General features: G+C 57.4%; 1 protein-coding gene across 11 annotated transcripts in view; it reads left to right on the forward strand.

Annotated features, from left to right (window-relative positions):
- Ankmy1 (ankyrin repeat and MYND domain containing 1) overlaps positions 1-16350 on the forward strand; it is a 57945-nt gene that overhangs the window by 38950 nt on the left and 2645 nt on the right. For 6 of the 11 annotated variants that reach the window (XR_007107824.1, XM_047546190.1, XM_047546182.1 and 3 more), the window contains 4 exons: positions 231-396; positions 4554-4632; positions 5024-5216; positions 5368-5528. Coding sequence is in view for 9 of the 11 variants with exons in the window: in XM_047546190.1 (XP_047402146.1) it covers positions 231-396; positions 4554-4632; positions 5024-5216; positions 5368-5514 (585 nt within the window). In the remaining 2 variants the exon portion in view is untranslated. The other 5 variants (XR_007107825.1, XM_047546185.1, XM_047546183.1 and 2 more) reach the window with 4 other exon arrangements.

A 16350-nucleotide genomic window follows, 5' to 3' on the forward strand; every position in this document is an offset into this window, starting at 1 on the left:
CCAGGAACCCTGCAGCCGACCCTGTCCTTCGTGACCAGGAGACCCACAATGGCGAGCGTGTGCCATGTGTCAGTGTCTGCACCCTCGTGTTGCTAGAGATGGCGTGGCGGCCTGCTCAGCCCGTCACTCTGCAGTTGAGGCTGGGTTGGGGACAAGGCCCTTGGTGCTCTGAGACTGCCTGGAGGGGTGGGCACAGCCCCAGCCTGGGATGACCCCGCAGTGTGCCACAGGACCGGAAGATCGCCCACTGCCCCTTCCACGCGCTGACGCCCACAGAGCGGGAGACGTTCCTGGCCAGGAAGAAGCTGCTGGAGTACATGGGTGTGCAGCTGCGAAGGGCAGTGCTTGCCAGGGAGAGCCAGTGGGACGCCAGGGAGCTGCAGCTCAGCAAGAGAGGTGCGTGGCGCAGGCACACCCAGCGTGGGCCCCCCACCGCATCCACGGCCACCCCACACCCATGTCCATGGCCGCCTCCACCCACGTCCACAGCCACCCCACACCCGTGTCCATGGCCACCCCACTTGTGTCCACAGCTGCCCCACACCTACATCCATGGCCAACCCACACCCGCGTCCATGGTCACCCCTATATCAAAGTCCACGGCCACCTGCATCCACACCCACTGCACACCCCTGTCCACAGCCACACCCACATGTGCCCACCAACCACTCCTTCCCGATCCCTCCCTACCCTCCCACCTACCCAGCCTCCCCACACCAGTGACCTGATATGCCCACCCTCCACATACCCCAGTCCTCCCATGCCAGCCTGCCCACACACGTCCACCTAGCAGCTGCCCACGTGCATGCCTCCATGCCCACAAGGTCCCACAGACTCCTCACCCTTCACCCCACTGCCCGCACGCCCAGCCCCTCCTCAGCCCTCAGGCACACCCAGCATGCCACACAAGCAGGGAGAGCCCTGCCACTCACCCTTATAGCCAGCTGCCCTCCTCGCCCCGTACCTATCGGCCACCCCTAGAGGTGCCCCCACACCACACCCCACTAGCCACTCTCCCGCCCCCACGTGTACCCACCCTCGTGCCAGCGCTCTGCACCGCCCGCTCCTGTGCCCCCACGTGGCTGCCCACTTTGGCACACACTTCACATATCCCACAGTCCACCAGAGTCCACCCCAGAGCCTGCTCACGTACCCTCGCAGACACACAGTGCCCACCACCGTGTACACCCCCACCCAGCTGCAGACGCCCCCCAGCACCTCCGCACCCTCCACTCCCACAGCCCACGCCAGTGTCCACTGTGCCCACAGGCACCTCGCCGCCAGCCATGCCCACACCTGCGTCCTTGCCCACACACGCTCGCTCCTGACAGGCGTGTTCTCCTGTCCATGTGCCACCCACCTTGTGCCTGCTGCTGAGGCTGCATCCTGGCCGGTGTTGCTGCAGGCCTGGCCTCCACTCACACATGGCCCCTCTGAGGGACACAGGCTCTGCCCTGGGCGCCACCGAGATTGCTGGGCTCTGGACCCTCTCGCGCTGGCTCACGGGCGAGGACCCAGGCTAAGGAGACCTCAACCTCTGCCTCCTCCTTCTATCAGAGTGGGTCCTGAGCTGGGGTGTCACCCTAGAGATGCCCGCCAGTGCTCCCGCCCCAGCTACAGAGCCTTGGCATCAAGATTTTGCCCAAGTGAGGACCACCCTGTAAAATTTGGAGCTTTGACAAAGAAACTGAGTTCTTTTCCAACAAAGCATGAACAAGTTCATGCCTAATGGGGAGGCAGTGGGAGGGGCTGGGGATCCATTGGAGACATGGGGTGGACTTCAGCATGGTCCATGGCCAGTGAGCTAGAGAAGGAGCGAGTGGGGGCCGTTCAGGGCCAGAGCAAATCCCATGCATTCATTGTGGGGACAGTGCCCCCAAGACCTCTAATTGGATTGGTCCACCTGAAGAGCAGTTTATGTCTGCAGACAGTTTTGAAACCACTGGAGCAGTCAGCCCACAAGGAGTAGAGCCAATACCTGGATATGCTCAAGAAGACAGACTGCCAGAGGAGTCTGTCCACGCCACTGCCGTCCAGGGCGCACCCAGGAGGGTCACAGCACCAGGAGCTTCACGTTGTGGTGGTGAGGTGTAAACTGCACCATGCAACCCGCTGGTCACTAAATAAGCAGGCAAACAGCATCACGAAGCCTGGTGGGGTGGGGGCAGCACCTACGGCTGCCCCAGTGTGTCAGCTACGGTGCTGGACAGCACGTGACCATAAGTCCTGCAGACACACCCAGACACATGCATGCCCTGCAGAGACCAGAGGCCAGAGGCACAGGGAGGACTCACAGCAGCCTCATGGGCATGTTCAGTAATCGGGAAAGCTTGATTAAGAAGCAAAGGAAGGTGTGACTGAACGTCCTGGCAGGGAATTTTGACATAGGAAGAGAAAGGACCCAAAAAGGGCAAAGTGGACCTCTGAACCTCAAACTCCCGCAGCCTCAAAATGGAAACCTTGGCTAGAGGGTCCCAGTGTGGCAGGAAAAAGGAACCAAGACACCTGAAGGCCAGTGATCAAGATGGCGCTATCTGAAGAGAGAAAAAGCAGGAAGGAGGATGAACCACACTCAGTGATTGGCACTCTGTGTGGCAGGACTGCCAGAGCAGGTGGGAGCAAGCAGCACCAAGTGTCCAGCAGGGGCAGGCGGCTCAAGTATCCAGCAGGGGCAAGCGGCTCCAAGTGTCCAGCAGGGGCAGCAGCTCCAAGTGTCCAGCAGGGGCAGCAGCTCCAAGTGTCCAGCAGGAGGAAGCAGCTCCAAGTGTGGAGCAGGGGCAGCAGTTCCAAGTGTCCAGCAGGGGCAAGTGGCTCCAAGTGTCCAGCAGGGGCAGCAGCTCCAAGTGTCCAGCAGGGGCAGCAGCTCCAAGTGTCCAGCAGGAGGAAGCAGCTCCAAGTGTCCAGAGGGGCAGCAGCTCCAAGTGTCCAGCAGGGGCAGCAACTCCAAGTGTCCAGCAGAAAACCCAGGCCAGGAGATCTCCAGAGCAGCAAGAGGAGAGCAGCGCCCAAGCACAGGGAGATGGCCAGGTCTGCAGCTGGCTGCTTATCAAAAACGACTGAGTAACGAGGGAAAAATCAGAACATCCCACATAAGCAGAGTGGAGACGATCTGTTCCCAGGAGACCCCACTGATGAGACGTCCCAGGGGATTCTGACCAAGCAGGTGGATGCAGACCAAGTTCAGGGCTGCACAGAGAGGGGACGCCATGTGCTTGCTTGCTGCTCATTTCCTGTCTTATTTGGCAGCAGTCATAGTGATATGTAATTTCTACCTTTGGCGTGGTGGCACGGGGGATGTGGACCTACCCTGCAGCGAGAGGGAAATGTCAGGACAAAGCAAAGCACCCAGCCACCGAGATCTCAGCAGATGGTCCAAAGAGCATGTGACATATAAAGAAATCTTCATTCAGTAAAATCAGCTAAGACGCAGGGGGCCCAGGGCAGCAGCGGTGCCAAACTGAGATCCACACTCCGGCCCCACTCAGAGGCAGCAAGCCCCCTCCAGGCCGCTGTGGCCAAAGAACCCCCAAGGAGGACTGTCTCTCCAGGAGGGACAGATGTCACTGACCCACTCCTGTCCCAGCTGCCTCTTCTGCAGCCAGTCTGGACCTTGTGAACCTTACCGTGTCTGGGGACTAAGGCTCCATTCTTATGCTCAGACCCCGTGCACGGGACGGAATGTCAACCCTGCATACAGTGCCACCGAGAACCTTGGTCTCAGGAGCGAGGCAGGCTTCCTGCTGGAGGGCACGCTTGGAAGTCGGGTCCACCTCCCTTCTCTGCTGAGTCTCAGCTCCCAACGTGGGGGTGTCACCAAGACGGAAGTGTGTCACTGTCCCAGCACCCTCTCCAGAGCCATGGCTCAGGGAAATACCCAGAGAAGCACCTCATGACACACAAAGCTCTGACTCTGCCCAGGAGGGCGACTTCCTTGCAACCGACCATGAAGTTCAGGCTGACGGTGCCTCCGTCACTGGCCTCCTGGAGGCCACAGCAAACAGCTGGCAGATGGGTTGCAGAGATCAGCCAAAGTATGATGTGGCTAAGGTGCTGGAGGAAGGTGGGATCAAGCTGCTGGAGAGTCCTCCTGGTTAGGGCCCTGGGAGCTGATTTGCCTGGGTCGGTCTTCGCAGCAATTTACGTTCCAGGGTTGGCTTGAAACCCTGGAGCGTCCGTCAGCAATTAGCAGAGCTGAATGGCAGGGTCTGTCAGGGCAGGGCCGGCCAAGGAGAGCAGCCCAGGGTGACCATGGCCTTGTGCTGCAGGGGGAAGTAGATGTCCTGAGTGCACTCAGCTGGTCACTAAACAAGCAGGCCAAGAAGCATGACCAGCTCTCCAGCCGGGGAGGAACCAGGGGAAAAGACAGGGCCTTGGTGCAGGGGAAGCTGAGGCTCTGAGCGGGGAGGCGAGATAGAACCTGTGCTGGCCTGTGGCCAGGGGCCCACGGGGCGGGGACAGTGCTGGTTGGGCAGGAGGCAGGAGCGGAGTCACTGAGGTTGGCCCTCCGGCTCGGGGCCCTGCCCGTGGGGTGCTGATGTGGGTCTCTGATGCAGCCGAGCTGGCCCCCAGCCACAGGCTGAAGAAGAGGAACTCCGTCGTGGCCAAGACCCCAGCCAAGGAGGTGCAGGAGCAGTGAGTGCGGTGGCCCCTTCTTGGGGGAGGGCATCTGTGGCTTGGATGGTGCTGCTGGGCCTGGCCGCCCCGCCCTGTCCTGGTCAGCCCTGAGTGGCATGGCCTCCCCAGGCAGCCCTGCTCCTGGGCAGGGGATGCGGTCAGGATGAGGGTCTCAGGGCACACTCATGGAGCTGCCAGGGCTGCCCCGGGCAGGCCGCAGATGGGCTCCACATCCCGCAGGAGGGTGGCCATCTGCCCCAGAGCTGGGTCTGAGCCCAGGCTCTGCCTCCAAGATGTCCCCAGGCATCTGTCTCCTGGGGTCTCCGTTGTGGAGACCTCTGTACAGACCTCCCTTAGAATGAGAGCAGGGCTGGACCTAATTGGGGACATCCTCATGACTCATCCCTAGGAACCAGAGGCAGGGGCAAGGTGACCGGGGCAGGCCCCCAGATCCGCCCCGGGAAGCCGGCTTCTTCCACCGCTCCACACACAGGCATTTCCCCAGGTGCTTGGGGTCCCCTCAGCCCCCCCGTGGCCTCATGATGGTCCCCAGGTGGATGCCCACTGTCCGCGGAGTCAGCCCTCATGGCAGGAGTGTGCAGGTGGGACCCAGCGTCCTGACACAGCGGTTCCTTTCTGAGTGGCACTGTGCTAGGTGGCAGCCGCCTGTGGATGGGGCGGCAGGGAAGGCCCAGCAGCTCAGGGGCCCCCTTGCCTGGCCGTGTCTCCCCTGACCCTGCGGCTCTGTCGCAGCCTCCCCTTCTTCAAGTTCTGCTACCAGTGTGGCCGCTCCATCGGGGTCCGCCTCTCACCCTGCATCCGCTGCTACGGGATCCTGACCTGCAGCAAGTACTGCAAGGCCAGGGCCTGGATGGAGTTCCACAAGAAGGACTGCAGTGACATGATGGCCACAGGTGGGCCCCCGCCTCCTGGCGCCCTGTTCAGACTGCATGGCGGCTCTTATTCCTGCCCCCTGGCGGGGGGCATGCCCCTGTCCCCACAGAGCTGGGCATGCTCTGCTGACCCTGCGCTCTGGTCTCGGGGTCAGGCGCTCTCCTGGACACCAGTCCCCAGGGAGCCCGGGCCCTGGGCCTCTCTGGTCAGCTCTGGAGGCTTCTCTCCAGCAGTCCCTGACTCTGTGGACGTCCACGGTGTCTTCTAGAATCAGCCTGGTCTGCCCGCCCACCCTGCCTGGGTGCCATGAGGGGCAGCAGAGGGAGGGCACGATGGCACCCAGGTCGGGTACTCCCAGGGGAGCAGAGGCCGGGCGCCGTCTCGGGGATGCCCCCGGGGCCCCTGCCCTGGAGCGCTGCTCCGAGTCCATTCGCTGGACACCTTCAGTGTGTCATCCTCCATAAAATGGGGCTTTCAGCAGCAGCACCTGCGCAGGGTGTACCCGGGGGCTGCCGCCCGCTGGCCGGCCTGCTGAGTCAGCTCGTGCAGCACTGACCAGAGCACAGGGCTGCTGCCGTTCCCCCGGGGGCACCCCACCTCCACGTGAGGGCAGGGGAGTGGCACAGGGCAGGACCCTGGGCCTGGCCTCCCTGGAGTGGTCCCGGCCTCGAGGGAGAGGCCAGCAGGACCCTCACCCTCCCGCGCCTCTTCCTTCCAGTGCCGCGCTCGAAGGCCGTGTTCAGGGAGCCAGAAGAGTATCACTGAAGGAGCCAGCTTGCCCTGCACCTGGGGCGGGCAGGGCCCTCCCGGCTCACTGCCTGGGCCACCCCCAGGCTGCTGGCCCCTGCGGTGACTAATGCAGGAAGTGGCTGTAGCACCTCCCTGCTGACCGCGCAATAAAGTGGCCCACAGCATGTTCCTCCCCGTCTGCATCCACTCCGCCCTCCCCAGACTCGTCCTGTGACCCAGTCCTGTGTGGGCACCAGCTGTGTGGCCTCACTGGCTTCCCACAGGCCTGGTCCTTGCTGTGCTGCGAGTGTTACAGGAAGCTCGCTCCTTGTCCCCGATTCAAATCCTATAATTGAGGACATGGTTTTGATAAAAAGGAAAAAGAAGGTTCATTGCTTTGCTAGCAAGGGAGAAGCACAGGGCTCCTGTCCTGGGGGCTGGGATTCAGCCGTCAGGGAGAACGGGCCTCTACAGAGGCGGTGCCGAGGCTGCGTTCCAGGTGTTCCTTGTCAGGGTCGTGACTCACTTGTGGCCTTGGGAGAGAGCTGTTCCTTAGGTCTTCTGCAGCCGTCCTTGAAGCCTGAGTTACTTTGTTCCTGTGACGTGTGGCTTAGGGACAGGATGGGAAGAAGGGCCATCGTGCTTCCCCCAGGGCTGGGAAGGGAAGGGGAGAGGTGTCAGCCTTGAAGAAAGCCCCAGTGGCAGGGCAGCCGGGGTCACGTCCACAGCACGACGTGGGCCTGTACAAGAGGGTGAGGCAGGCAGCATGGGCTCTGTGTGCTGCAGAGGTGGCCCCGGGAGACAGGGGCTCGGGCTTGCTCCTGTGTCTGGCAGCGCCCTGCTCAGGAGGCGGGTGTCCCAGTTCCTTTCCTCAGCACAGGCTCCGTATGAGGCCCAGGGGTCCATTTGCTAAGTGTCTGGGGACAACTTGTACAGAACCCACCATGATCTGTGGCCAGCAGGGAGGGGACGGCAGCCATGCTGTGTAGACCAGGGCTGGAAGTCCACACCCGCCTCTGCAGACTCAGAGGCGAAGGTGGGCAGTGAGTCATGAGCGGCTTGAGGGGCGGGCTGGGCAGTGAGCACCGGGGCAGATGGCGCTGAGGAGGAAGCACGCTAAGCAGCGAGGATGCTGCCCAGGCCAGCTCCTGCGGGCCAGCAGTGCGGCAACAAAGCTCTCTTCCCATTTTCTTGGTCTCTGTCCGATGTGGGCTCTGCAGGCCAGTCCTGCTGGGACTGTCCCAGGCAGGGCTCCAGTAAGCCAGTGAGGGGCCTGGGCAGAGGGAGGCCCCCGGCAGGGAGCTCTGGCTCCCCGTGCTCGGGGCTCCCAGCAGGGTGGCAGCCAGGCCTGTGCACCCAGGGTTGGCCGGTTGTCAGCAGGGGAGAGTCGCCGTTGACAGGCGCAGTGCTGGCTCAGGAAGATGCTGCTGGCCTAACCTCTTACTTGAAGCTACACTTGGTTCTGCACATGAGAGAACAGATAAAGCACCAGAAAGCAAATGCAAGGGTCAGATTCTGACCCCGGAAGTGGCCGCTGCCCACCTGTGCGTATTTCCACTCCCACTCACGTCTCTGGGCACATAGGCAGGCGTGCACAGCACACGTGTGTGAAAGTGGGGTGTCCTCTGCATGCTGCATACAAGACCACGGACATTGTTTATGCTCTTAAGGATTTTTCTGGAACACCATCTTCCCCAATGAAATAGCTTTACATTTTTATTCCTTGTGTGGAATGTGCACTTCTTGTTAAGGAAGGAGACAGGTGCTGGACGTGGTGCGCGTTCCTCCAGGTTCTGGTCTGTATGTGTGGTGCCGTGCACACCCAGCCCTCCATGCGCACCTGCCCTCTTGCACGCCTCTCTGTTGACCGCCGTCAGGGCATCCTGGTTATTTTGTGACCCCAACCTGCCTTCTACACCAGTGGGCTGTCATTTCCTGGACTCTGGCTGCCCCCTGGTGGTGGCCTGCCCCGGCTTGCAGGGGGTCCTCTGCTCCTTCTGTCTCTCCATCTTCGAAGGGTATTGTGCCCACAAATCTGTGGCCTGCTTCCCTGATCAGTTGAACTCCAGGAAACTAGGCTTTCTGGTTCCCCAGGGTCAACCCTGTGCTCTCAGAGGTTCTGGGGCAGGTGGCCCTTTGGTTGTGAGCACAGTCAGTGTGATCTATGTCCATGGACGGGAGGCCTCTCCTTTTCCTGGGTGGTTTCTCTCCTGATGGGGAAGGACCCTACAGCGTAGCAACCCCTCCCTGCCTCCGTGTGACCCTCACTAAGTGAAAGCTTCAGTGTGCTGTCGAGTTCATCTGCCTGTCCTTCAGGGTCAGGCTGAGGGGCCAGCACAGGGAAGCATCCCCAGGTGGGGCTGAGGAGCGGGAATGACCCTGCCCAGCCTTCATGACCATTTCAGTGCATTGCTATGCTACCCGTGCTTTTAGGGTCAGCCTGGAATTAGTTTTGTGTAAAGTAGGAGAGGCATCTATTGAGGTCTGTCCCAGATGACCAGTGGCCCCGGTGGGGTCCCCGTCTCTTGCGTGCCGTGGTGGCTGTCCTGCCTCTGTGGTCTCGACCTGCAGCTGGTTCATTTCCGTGTCTGCCAGACAAGCCCCTCCCCCGCTCTTCTCCTCCACACCCTCAGCTGTTGGCACGTTCTTTCAGAGGAGCTGGGCTTTGTCCAGTTCAGAGCGACTTTCTCTCTTGCTGGCCACTCTGCCTGGTTTGATGGAGAGTTGGCGGCAGCTTGCCAGGGCTAGTCCCAGGTAATGGAGGATGGTGGTCAGTCTTCCCTGCTGTGACCAAGGTGCTTGTGGTCCTGTACCCCAGAGAGCCCTGAGTGGAAGGGAGGCCTCCCTGAGGCCTCCCTGGGCTCTCTCCTTGGAAAGTTCTAAGGGTGGACGTGTGCTCGATGTTGCTTTGCTCCTTCAGCTTGAAGGGTGGAGGCTGTGTGTCTGGAGTCCAGCCACTCTGAGTGGACCTGCCTCCCTCCTGGCTGGTCACAGTACTACCAGCCCCTGACTCTGGGCACAGGTGGTGCTCTGGGACAGGCCAGTGAGGGTGTCAGTCCTACTCAGGAGCAGGCAGGCTGGGCAGGGGCCTGGGCAGGTGGAGGGGCTCCTCTGCCAGCTCTGGCCCTCCTCTCTGTCCCACTCAGCATGTGCTGTGCGTGTCCCTGGACTCTCAGCACCCCCTGTGGCTCTCGTGGCTCAGCCCTGGACTCTCAGCACCCCCTGTGGCTCTCGTGGCTCAGCTCTTTTCTGTCCCCACAGCCCCCTGTCCTGCCCCAGGCTTGGGAGGGGAGCAGGAGTGTGGGGGCAGCTTCCCTGCCAGTCCATGTGGAGTTGGGACAGCAGGGCAGGAGTTGGCCTCTGTCCTGTCCCTGGTGGTCTTTGGGTCAGAGAAGCAGGGTGGGTATCTGTTCGGTCATCCTGCCCCAAGCCCATTGCCGTTCAGCTGCTGGGCCTCATCTGCAAGTTCTAGCCCTGCCACGCAGTGCCCTCTGTTCTAGGCCAGCGCCTCCCCTGAGGTGCCCACCTGGGAGAACCGCCTGGCCCTGCACACCTGGCCAGGAGTCCCTGGGGTGGATACCCTGGGCGGGCGGGGCGGAGGGCCCTGGCTGGTCCTGCTCAGAGGAGGCACATGTCCAGCGCCCCCTGCCAGGCGGTGGGCTTACCAGTGGGGCATTCGGAGGGGCCCAGAGCCAAGGCACCGTCACAGCAGCCAGAGACGTCCAGCCCTCCAGCTGCTCCCGAAGCTGCTCTCCTGAGCGTGTGCTTGCGGGACAGTGCCTGGGACACGGACGAGGGAGGGACCTGAGGGGGTGGTGGCCACAGTGTCCCCCTCCACAGATTCCCACTGCCTAGCTCCACGCTCCTGAAGGTGTGAAGGAGAATGGAGAGGTGGGGTCAGGTCCTCATGAGGCGGAGACGGGAGCGGAAGGCTTAGACTTCTCTTCAGGGGCTGGAGAGGGGAGGCTGCTCTGGAGTCTCACCCCATGGGGCCGTGAGGGAGCACACCCTGCTGCTGGAAGAGCATCCCTGAGCCTGCTGTGGCCCACGCAGTCCCCGACCCCGCAGATCCAAGCCTTCTGGACATCACCTCTCACTCACACTTGTGACCCAGGTTGGGGTGGCCCAAGTGGCCCCTGCCCCTCAGTCCCCTTCCCGGGGGCTTCTCAGACTGCACACCGAGTCCCGATCCCCATGAGGCCTGGCTCCAGGGCCCGCTCTCTGGTAGGAGACCCTCTCTGCTGAGCCCTGGTCTGGCATCTCCCCAGTGTGGCTCTGCTGCTGCCGAAGGTCCTGCTGTAGGACGGGAACCCTGCAGGTCCGGTGTGGCTCTGTTCCCTGGCCCTTCTCCCTCCTGCTTCTCTGATGTCCCCATGTTCCTGAGCCCTGGGGAGCCTGCGGGCCCCATGTGCATGGCACTGAGGTCTTAGCCGGTGGCTGCCTAGGGTCAGTTTGCTGAGGATGGGTCTAAGACCCGCCCCTTCCTATGGCTCAGGATAGGCCCAGATGGCCCCTGGCCCCTGGCCCCTGGTCCCCTGTGGCCCCTGTTCCCATCATCCCTGATCCTCCAGGCTCCCCTCTCAGCCCCCTGCCTGGACTCTGAGTCTCCTCTTGGGCTGGACTCAGCCCCCTCTCAGGTCATCCTGCCCTCTGTCTGGGTAAGAGGTGGCCTGCCACTGCCCTAGCCTAAGGAGGCCTTTTGGGGTGGGGGAGGCTGGACAGGAAGGGGAAGAGGGCAGGATCGGGAGGTGTGGACGGTGTCTCTAAAAATCAGGCTGGGAAGGGAAATGGGGCAGAGGGGTGAAGAAGCAGGCCAGGGAGGGATACGGTGACTTGGGAGATGGTGAAGGGGACAGCAAGCAGGGCAGCAGAGTCTGGGGTGGACGTGAGGTCCAGCAGGCTGTGGTACCGAGGGCCTGGTGGGTCCCAGAGAGACCGGCAGAGCCAGTGGGACAGGAACAGGACTGGAGATGGATGGGAGCAGGGAGCATGGGCCCCACCATACCTGGCCTCTCAGGAGGTGGGCAGCTGCTCTGGGGAGCCTTGGAGGAGAGGCTGGGAGTGGGAAGGGGCCGGGGGGCACCAGGCACAGTGTGGCGCGTTCCGCCCTGGAAGGCTGTGGTGGAGGCAGGCCTGGAATCTGCAGGCCTCGGGGTTCCCTGTGGAAGCCGGGGGCTCCTGTGTTCTCTGGGTGGCCGGGGGATGTTCTGCCGGCAGCGTAGCCAGTGTTGCCCGTCTCGGGCCTGATGGCCGGCTGTGAGGCTGGGCAGCTGTGGGCACAGCCTGCCTCCCTGCTGAGTTGGTGGTTGGAGCGTTTCCTTAGGGAGCCTGCAGCCCCCACATAAGCTTCCCCGTCCTGCAAAGCCTGGGTCTGACCCGATACGACCTGGCTGAACAGAGGGTAGCGATGTCTAGGAGCCCCGAGTGTCCGCTCCGGGACAGGCAGCATGTGCCGTCCCCTGCTCTGGTGCCGACTCAAGCAGCGGGTGCAGGACGCAGCCTCGCAGGCGCCTTGTCCTGCCCGTGGTTCTGCCTCTCCCGCTCCCGAGCCCTGTGCGGGGCGCTGTAGGAGTGCACACTCACGGTCCCCGGTCAGGTGGCGCGGGCCTCTCCTTCGTGACTTCCTGCAGGAAGTTGCGCATCCTGGGGTACACACTGGACCTGGTGTGCGTGGTCTTGCTGCTGCTCCTGTGGCCCTGCCTCAGTGGTGCTGTGGGAGGTCCCCATAGCTTGGTGGCTCCTTGCACGCGGTAGCGAATGTGAGCTGGCAGAGCGTCCGCCTTTCCGTTCGGGGCTGAGGGTTTGCGCCTCTGGGAGAGTTGGCTCCACCCTGAGGCTGGACACGTCTCTGGTCTTCTCCTTGCTGAAGGGTTGCTTCCCCAGGTCACTTAGTTTTGGTGTGGCGTGGGGACCCTGTTTCAGCCTTTCCTGTGGACAGTCAGTGGCTCAGTGTGTTCATGTGAGAACTCTTTGTCCATCCACTCTTGACCTGAAAGTCACCTCTTCCCGAATGCCATCCAGATGAAGCCAGACGGTTGTGGCCCCTGGTGGCCTGTGGGCTGCATACAGCTTTGGGCCTATGGGCTTCCATCTCAGTGGGGGTCTTCATTCCAACACCCACCACAGTGGTCTGGCTTGCCCTCCCACTTGGTCCCTATGCAGCAACGGCAACGGCCCCCCTCCTGAGGACGGTCCACACCCAGGTCTGTTTAGGGCTCTTGCTCAGCTTTACGCAGGTGTAATCACATGCACAATCGCATGTATTCTGGTGATTTCACCTTTGCACTGTATCATAGCCACAATGAAATCAAGCAACACACCATCACCACAGTCTGGGCACGTGAGCTTCCGTGTGTGGCAAGGCCAACGGGCCGGACAGCACCGTGTCCTGACGACCACAGCCCCGCTGCATCCGCCCAGAGCTTAGCGTGCCAGCTGGGGTGGGGCCCTCACCAGCGTCTCCGTTTCCGCCCACGGGGGCTTCCTCTGTGCTCCCGGGAGTCTGAGACCTGGGATTCCTTTGGATTTGTCCTTCTGTGGTTGGAAAAGGCGGATGCCTCTCCTCATGGCCCAGCCACTTTCTCTTGTGCTCCTGCACATGCTTCCCTCCTGCACCGTGAACAGACCTGTGGTGATTCTGTGGGGGTTGTGGGGGCTGCAGCCACGGTGAGAGCAGGCGCCTCGGCGCACTGACCCTGCCGCAGGGTCGCGGGTCGCACGGCGGCTGTCGCGGGCGTGGTTTCCTGCCGTGGCTGCGCGGCCCCGGGTCCAGGACACACGTCATTCCTTGCTCTGTGCCCCGGTTCCCTTCTCTCCTGGGTAGTGGTCATCCTGACGCCCTGGCAGGGGTCAGATGCGTCTCGCTGTGGTTGACCACCTTCCCGGGACGATGAGTACTTTTTGTATACCCGTTGGCCATTTTCTTCAGAAAAATGTCTCGAGTCTTTGTCCATTTTAGAATCAGGGTTTAAGGTCATTGAGCTGTGAGTTTCTTCCGTGTTTAGGATGCTGACCCTTGTCCTCCACGTGGCCATGCTGTTCTCGACCAATGCACAGGTTGCCTTTCACTGTGTTGGTTATTTAATTTGCCAGGCAGAAGCCTTTTCCTTTGATGTAGTCCCACTTATTTAGTTTTGCCTTAATCTGTAGATTGTTTTTGGCTTGTATTTGAATTGTATTAACAGTGTGAATTTTTCCAAACCAGAACATGAACTATCCTTCCATTTATTTGTGTCTTCTTTGATTTTTATCACTATTATTTCTAACTTTTAGTTTATAGGTCTTTCACCTAGTTGGCTAAATTTATTTCTAAATATTTTATTTTTAATGTTATTGCAAATGGGATTGTGTTCTTAATTTCTTTTTCAGATACTTCACTGTTAGTCTATAGAAACACAATTGAATTGTGATGTTTTTGTATCCCGGAACTTTACTGAATTTGTTTATTAGTTTTCACAGTTCTTTGATATATCTTTAGGGAAATACATATAATCGTGTCATGTGCAAACAGAGATAATTTAACTTCTTCCTTTCTAATTTGGATGTCTTTTATTTCTTTTTCTTGTCTAATTGCTCTGGCAAGGACTTCCAGCAACATGTTGGCTAGAAGTGGTGAGTGTGGATACCCTGTCTTGTTCCTGATCTTGGAGGAAAAGCTTTCAGCTTTTCACCATTGAGTGTATAGTTCTGAGCTTGTCATCTGTGGTCTTAGTATGTTGAGGCACATTCCTTACATTCCTAATTTTTTGAGAGGCTTTTTTCTTTTTTTACCATGAAAAGATATTGAATTTCGTCAAATCCTTTCTTCTGCCTCAGTTGAGAGGACTGCGTGATTCCTGCCACTCCTTCTGTTAACACAGTGCGTCACATAGATTGGTGTCCCAGGGATGACCCACTTGGTCCCGGTGTGCTGACCTCTTGCGATACTGGTGTTTTACTGAGGATCTGCCATCTCCCTGCTCCGTGGGAGATGGCCTGCGACTGCTCTTGCGATGTCCTCGCCACGCCTTCTCTGGTTTTGGTATGTGGTGATGCTGGTCTTGTAAAGTGCATTTGCGAGTGTTCCTTCCTATTCCATTTGAGGAGGTTGGGTATTAATTCTTTAAACGTTTGGTAGGATTTCCTGCAATGCTCTCTTGTCCTGGACTTTCCTTGGTTGGGATGTTTTTGATTGCCGCTTGTACGTCCTTGCTTGGTGCTGGTCTCCTCAGCCTTTCTCTTCCTCCATGATCTGGTCTTGGTAGACTGGATTTATCCTCCCTGAAGTCATCCAGTCCACATGAGGCTCTTCACAGCCATCCTGTAGGATTCTTTCTACTCCTGTGCATCATTTGTAATGTCTCCTTTTACATTTATAATTTTATTTGAGTCGTCTCTTTTTCTCTTAATCTAGCTGAAAGGTTTATTAATTTTATCTCTTCAAAAAACTCTTTAGTTTCATTGATATTTCCTGTTTTCTTTCCAGTCTGTTTCACTTATTTCTGCTCTAATCTTTATCATTTCCTTCTTTCTGCTATTTCTGTGCTTATGTTGCTCTTTTCCTAGTTCCTTGAGATGTGAAGCTAGGTGGATTGAGAACTTCCTTCTTTCTTAGTGTAGGCATTTGTCACTGAATGATTCTTAGAAAGTTGCATCCCCTGAGTTTTGGTAAGTCATGTTTACATTTTTATTGGTCTCAAGATTCTTTTTAAAATTCCCTTTTAAATTTCTTCTTTGAGCCATTGGTTATTCAGAAGTGTGTTAATTTCTACATATCTGTGAATTTTCCAAAATTCCTCATTATTGATATGATTGCATTATGGTTGGAAAAGATACTTGATGTGATTTCAATGTTATACTTGCAAAGACTTGTTTTGTGTCCCAACATATGATCTATCCTGAAGAATATTCCAAGTGTGCTTGAGAAAAATGTCCATTTTGTTGTTGGATAAAATGTTCTGTATATGTCTGTTGGGTCCATTTGCTTTCAAGTGTTCCACTTTTCTATCTCCCTATCGATCTTCTCTTTGGATCGCATGTCTGTTGTTGAAATGGGATAGTAAAGCTCCTTACTATTTCTTTTTCTGTACTCAGGATTGAACCCAGGGCCTTGTACATGGTAGGCAAACACTTTATTACTGAGCTCCATCCCATTCTTTTATTTTTTATTCTGAGACAGGTCTTACTAAGTTGCCCAGGCTGGCCGCACACTTGCTGACCCTCCATCCTGCCTCAGGCTCCAGGGCAGCTGAGCTTAGAGGTGTGGCCACCACTGGTTGAAGCCCCCTCCTCCCACTGTGGAGCGCCTGCTTCTCCCTTTGGCTCTATTCTACCTACTATATGTAATTAGGTGCTCCAGTGTTGGGTGCATATATATTTAATTGTTGTGTCCTCCTGATGAATTGACCCTCCTATAATCACAGTCCTCCGGGTGACTTTGACTGATACAAATAAAGCCACCCCTGCCGTCTTTTGATTGCTATTTTATGGAATAAATTTTTCCTCCCTTTACTTTCAGCCTGTGCATTCTTAAAGGTGAAATGAGTTTCTTATAGGCAGTATATAGTTGGGTCTTTTTAAAAAAGTACATTCAGCTACTCTGTATTTTGATTGGAAAATTTAATCCACTCACTAATTATTGACAGGCAAGGTCTTACTTTTGCCATTTTGTTGTTTTCTGACTGTCTTGTAGTTCCTTTTGTTCCTTTCTTCCTCTCTTGCATCTTCCTTAGTGATTTGTTGGTTTCTTTTAGTGATATGCTTTTATCCCTTTCACTTTTTTGTGTGTGATTATTGTGAGCCTTTCACCTATTAATAATAAAAAATAAAATATCTATTAATATAACTATTACTAATAAAAATAAAAAATAAAATAAAGAGAATTCTGTTTTATTGATAACTTTTTAATTGCATACAGACTCTGCACTTCTGCTCCATACCCCCATGCAATCGATGTCACACCTTGTATTTTTTATAATATTGTATGCCCATTAAGAATTTAGTGTAGCTATAGTTTTTTAATTTTCATTCTCGAGTTAAGTGTCTTATACACCATCGTGGCTGTGTGAGCGTATTCTGGTCTGACTATATGGTGAGTGATGGAGAGCCAGCTGTGTTTCCATACTATTTAGGGCC

Source organism: Sciurus carolinensis, chromosome 3 (genome assembly GCF_902686445.1).
Source record: "Sciurus carolinensis chromosome 3, mSciCar1.2, whole genome shotgun sequence".
In the NCBI taxonomy this organism is placed as follows: Eukaryota; Metazoa; Chordata; class Mammalia; order Rodentia; family Sciuridae; genus Sciurus; species Sciurus carolinensis.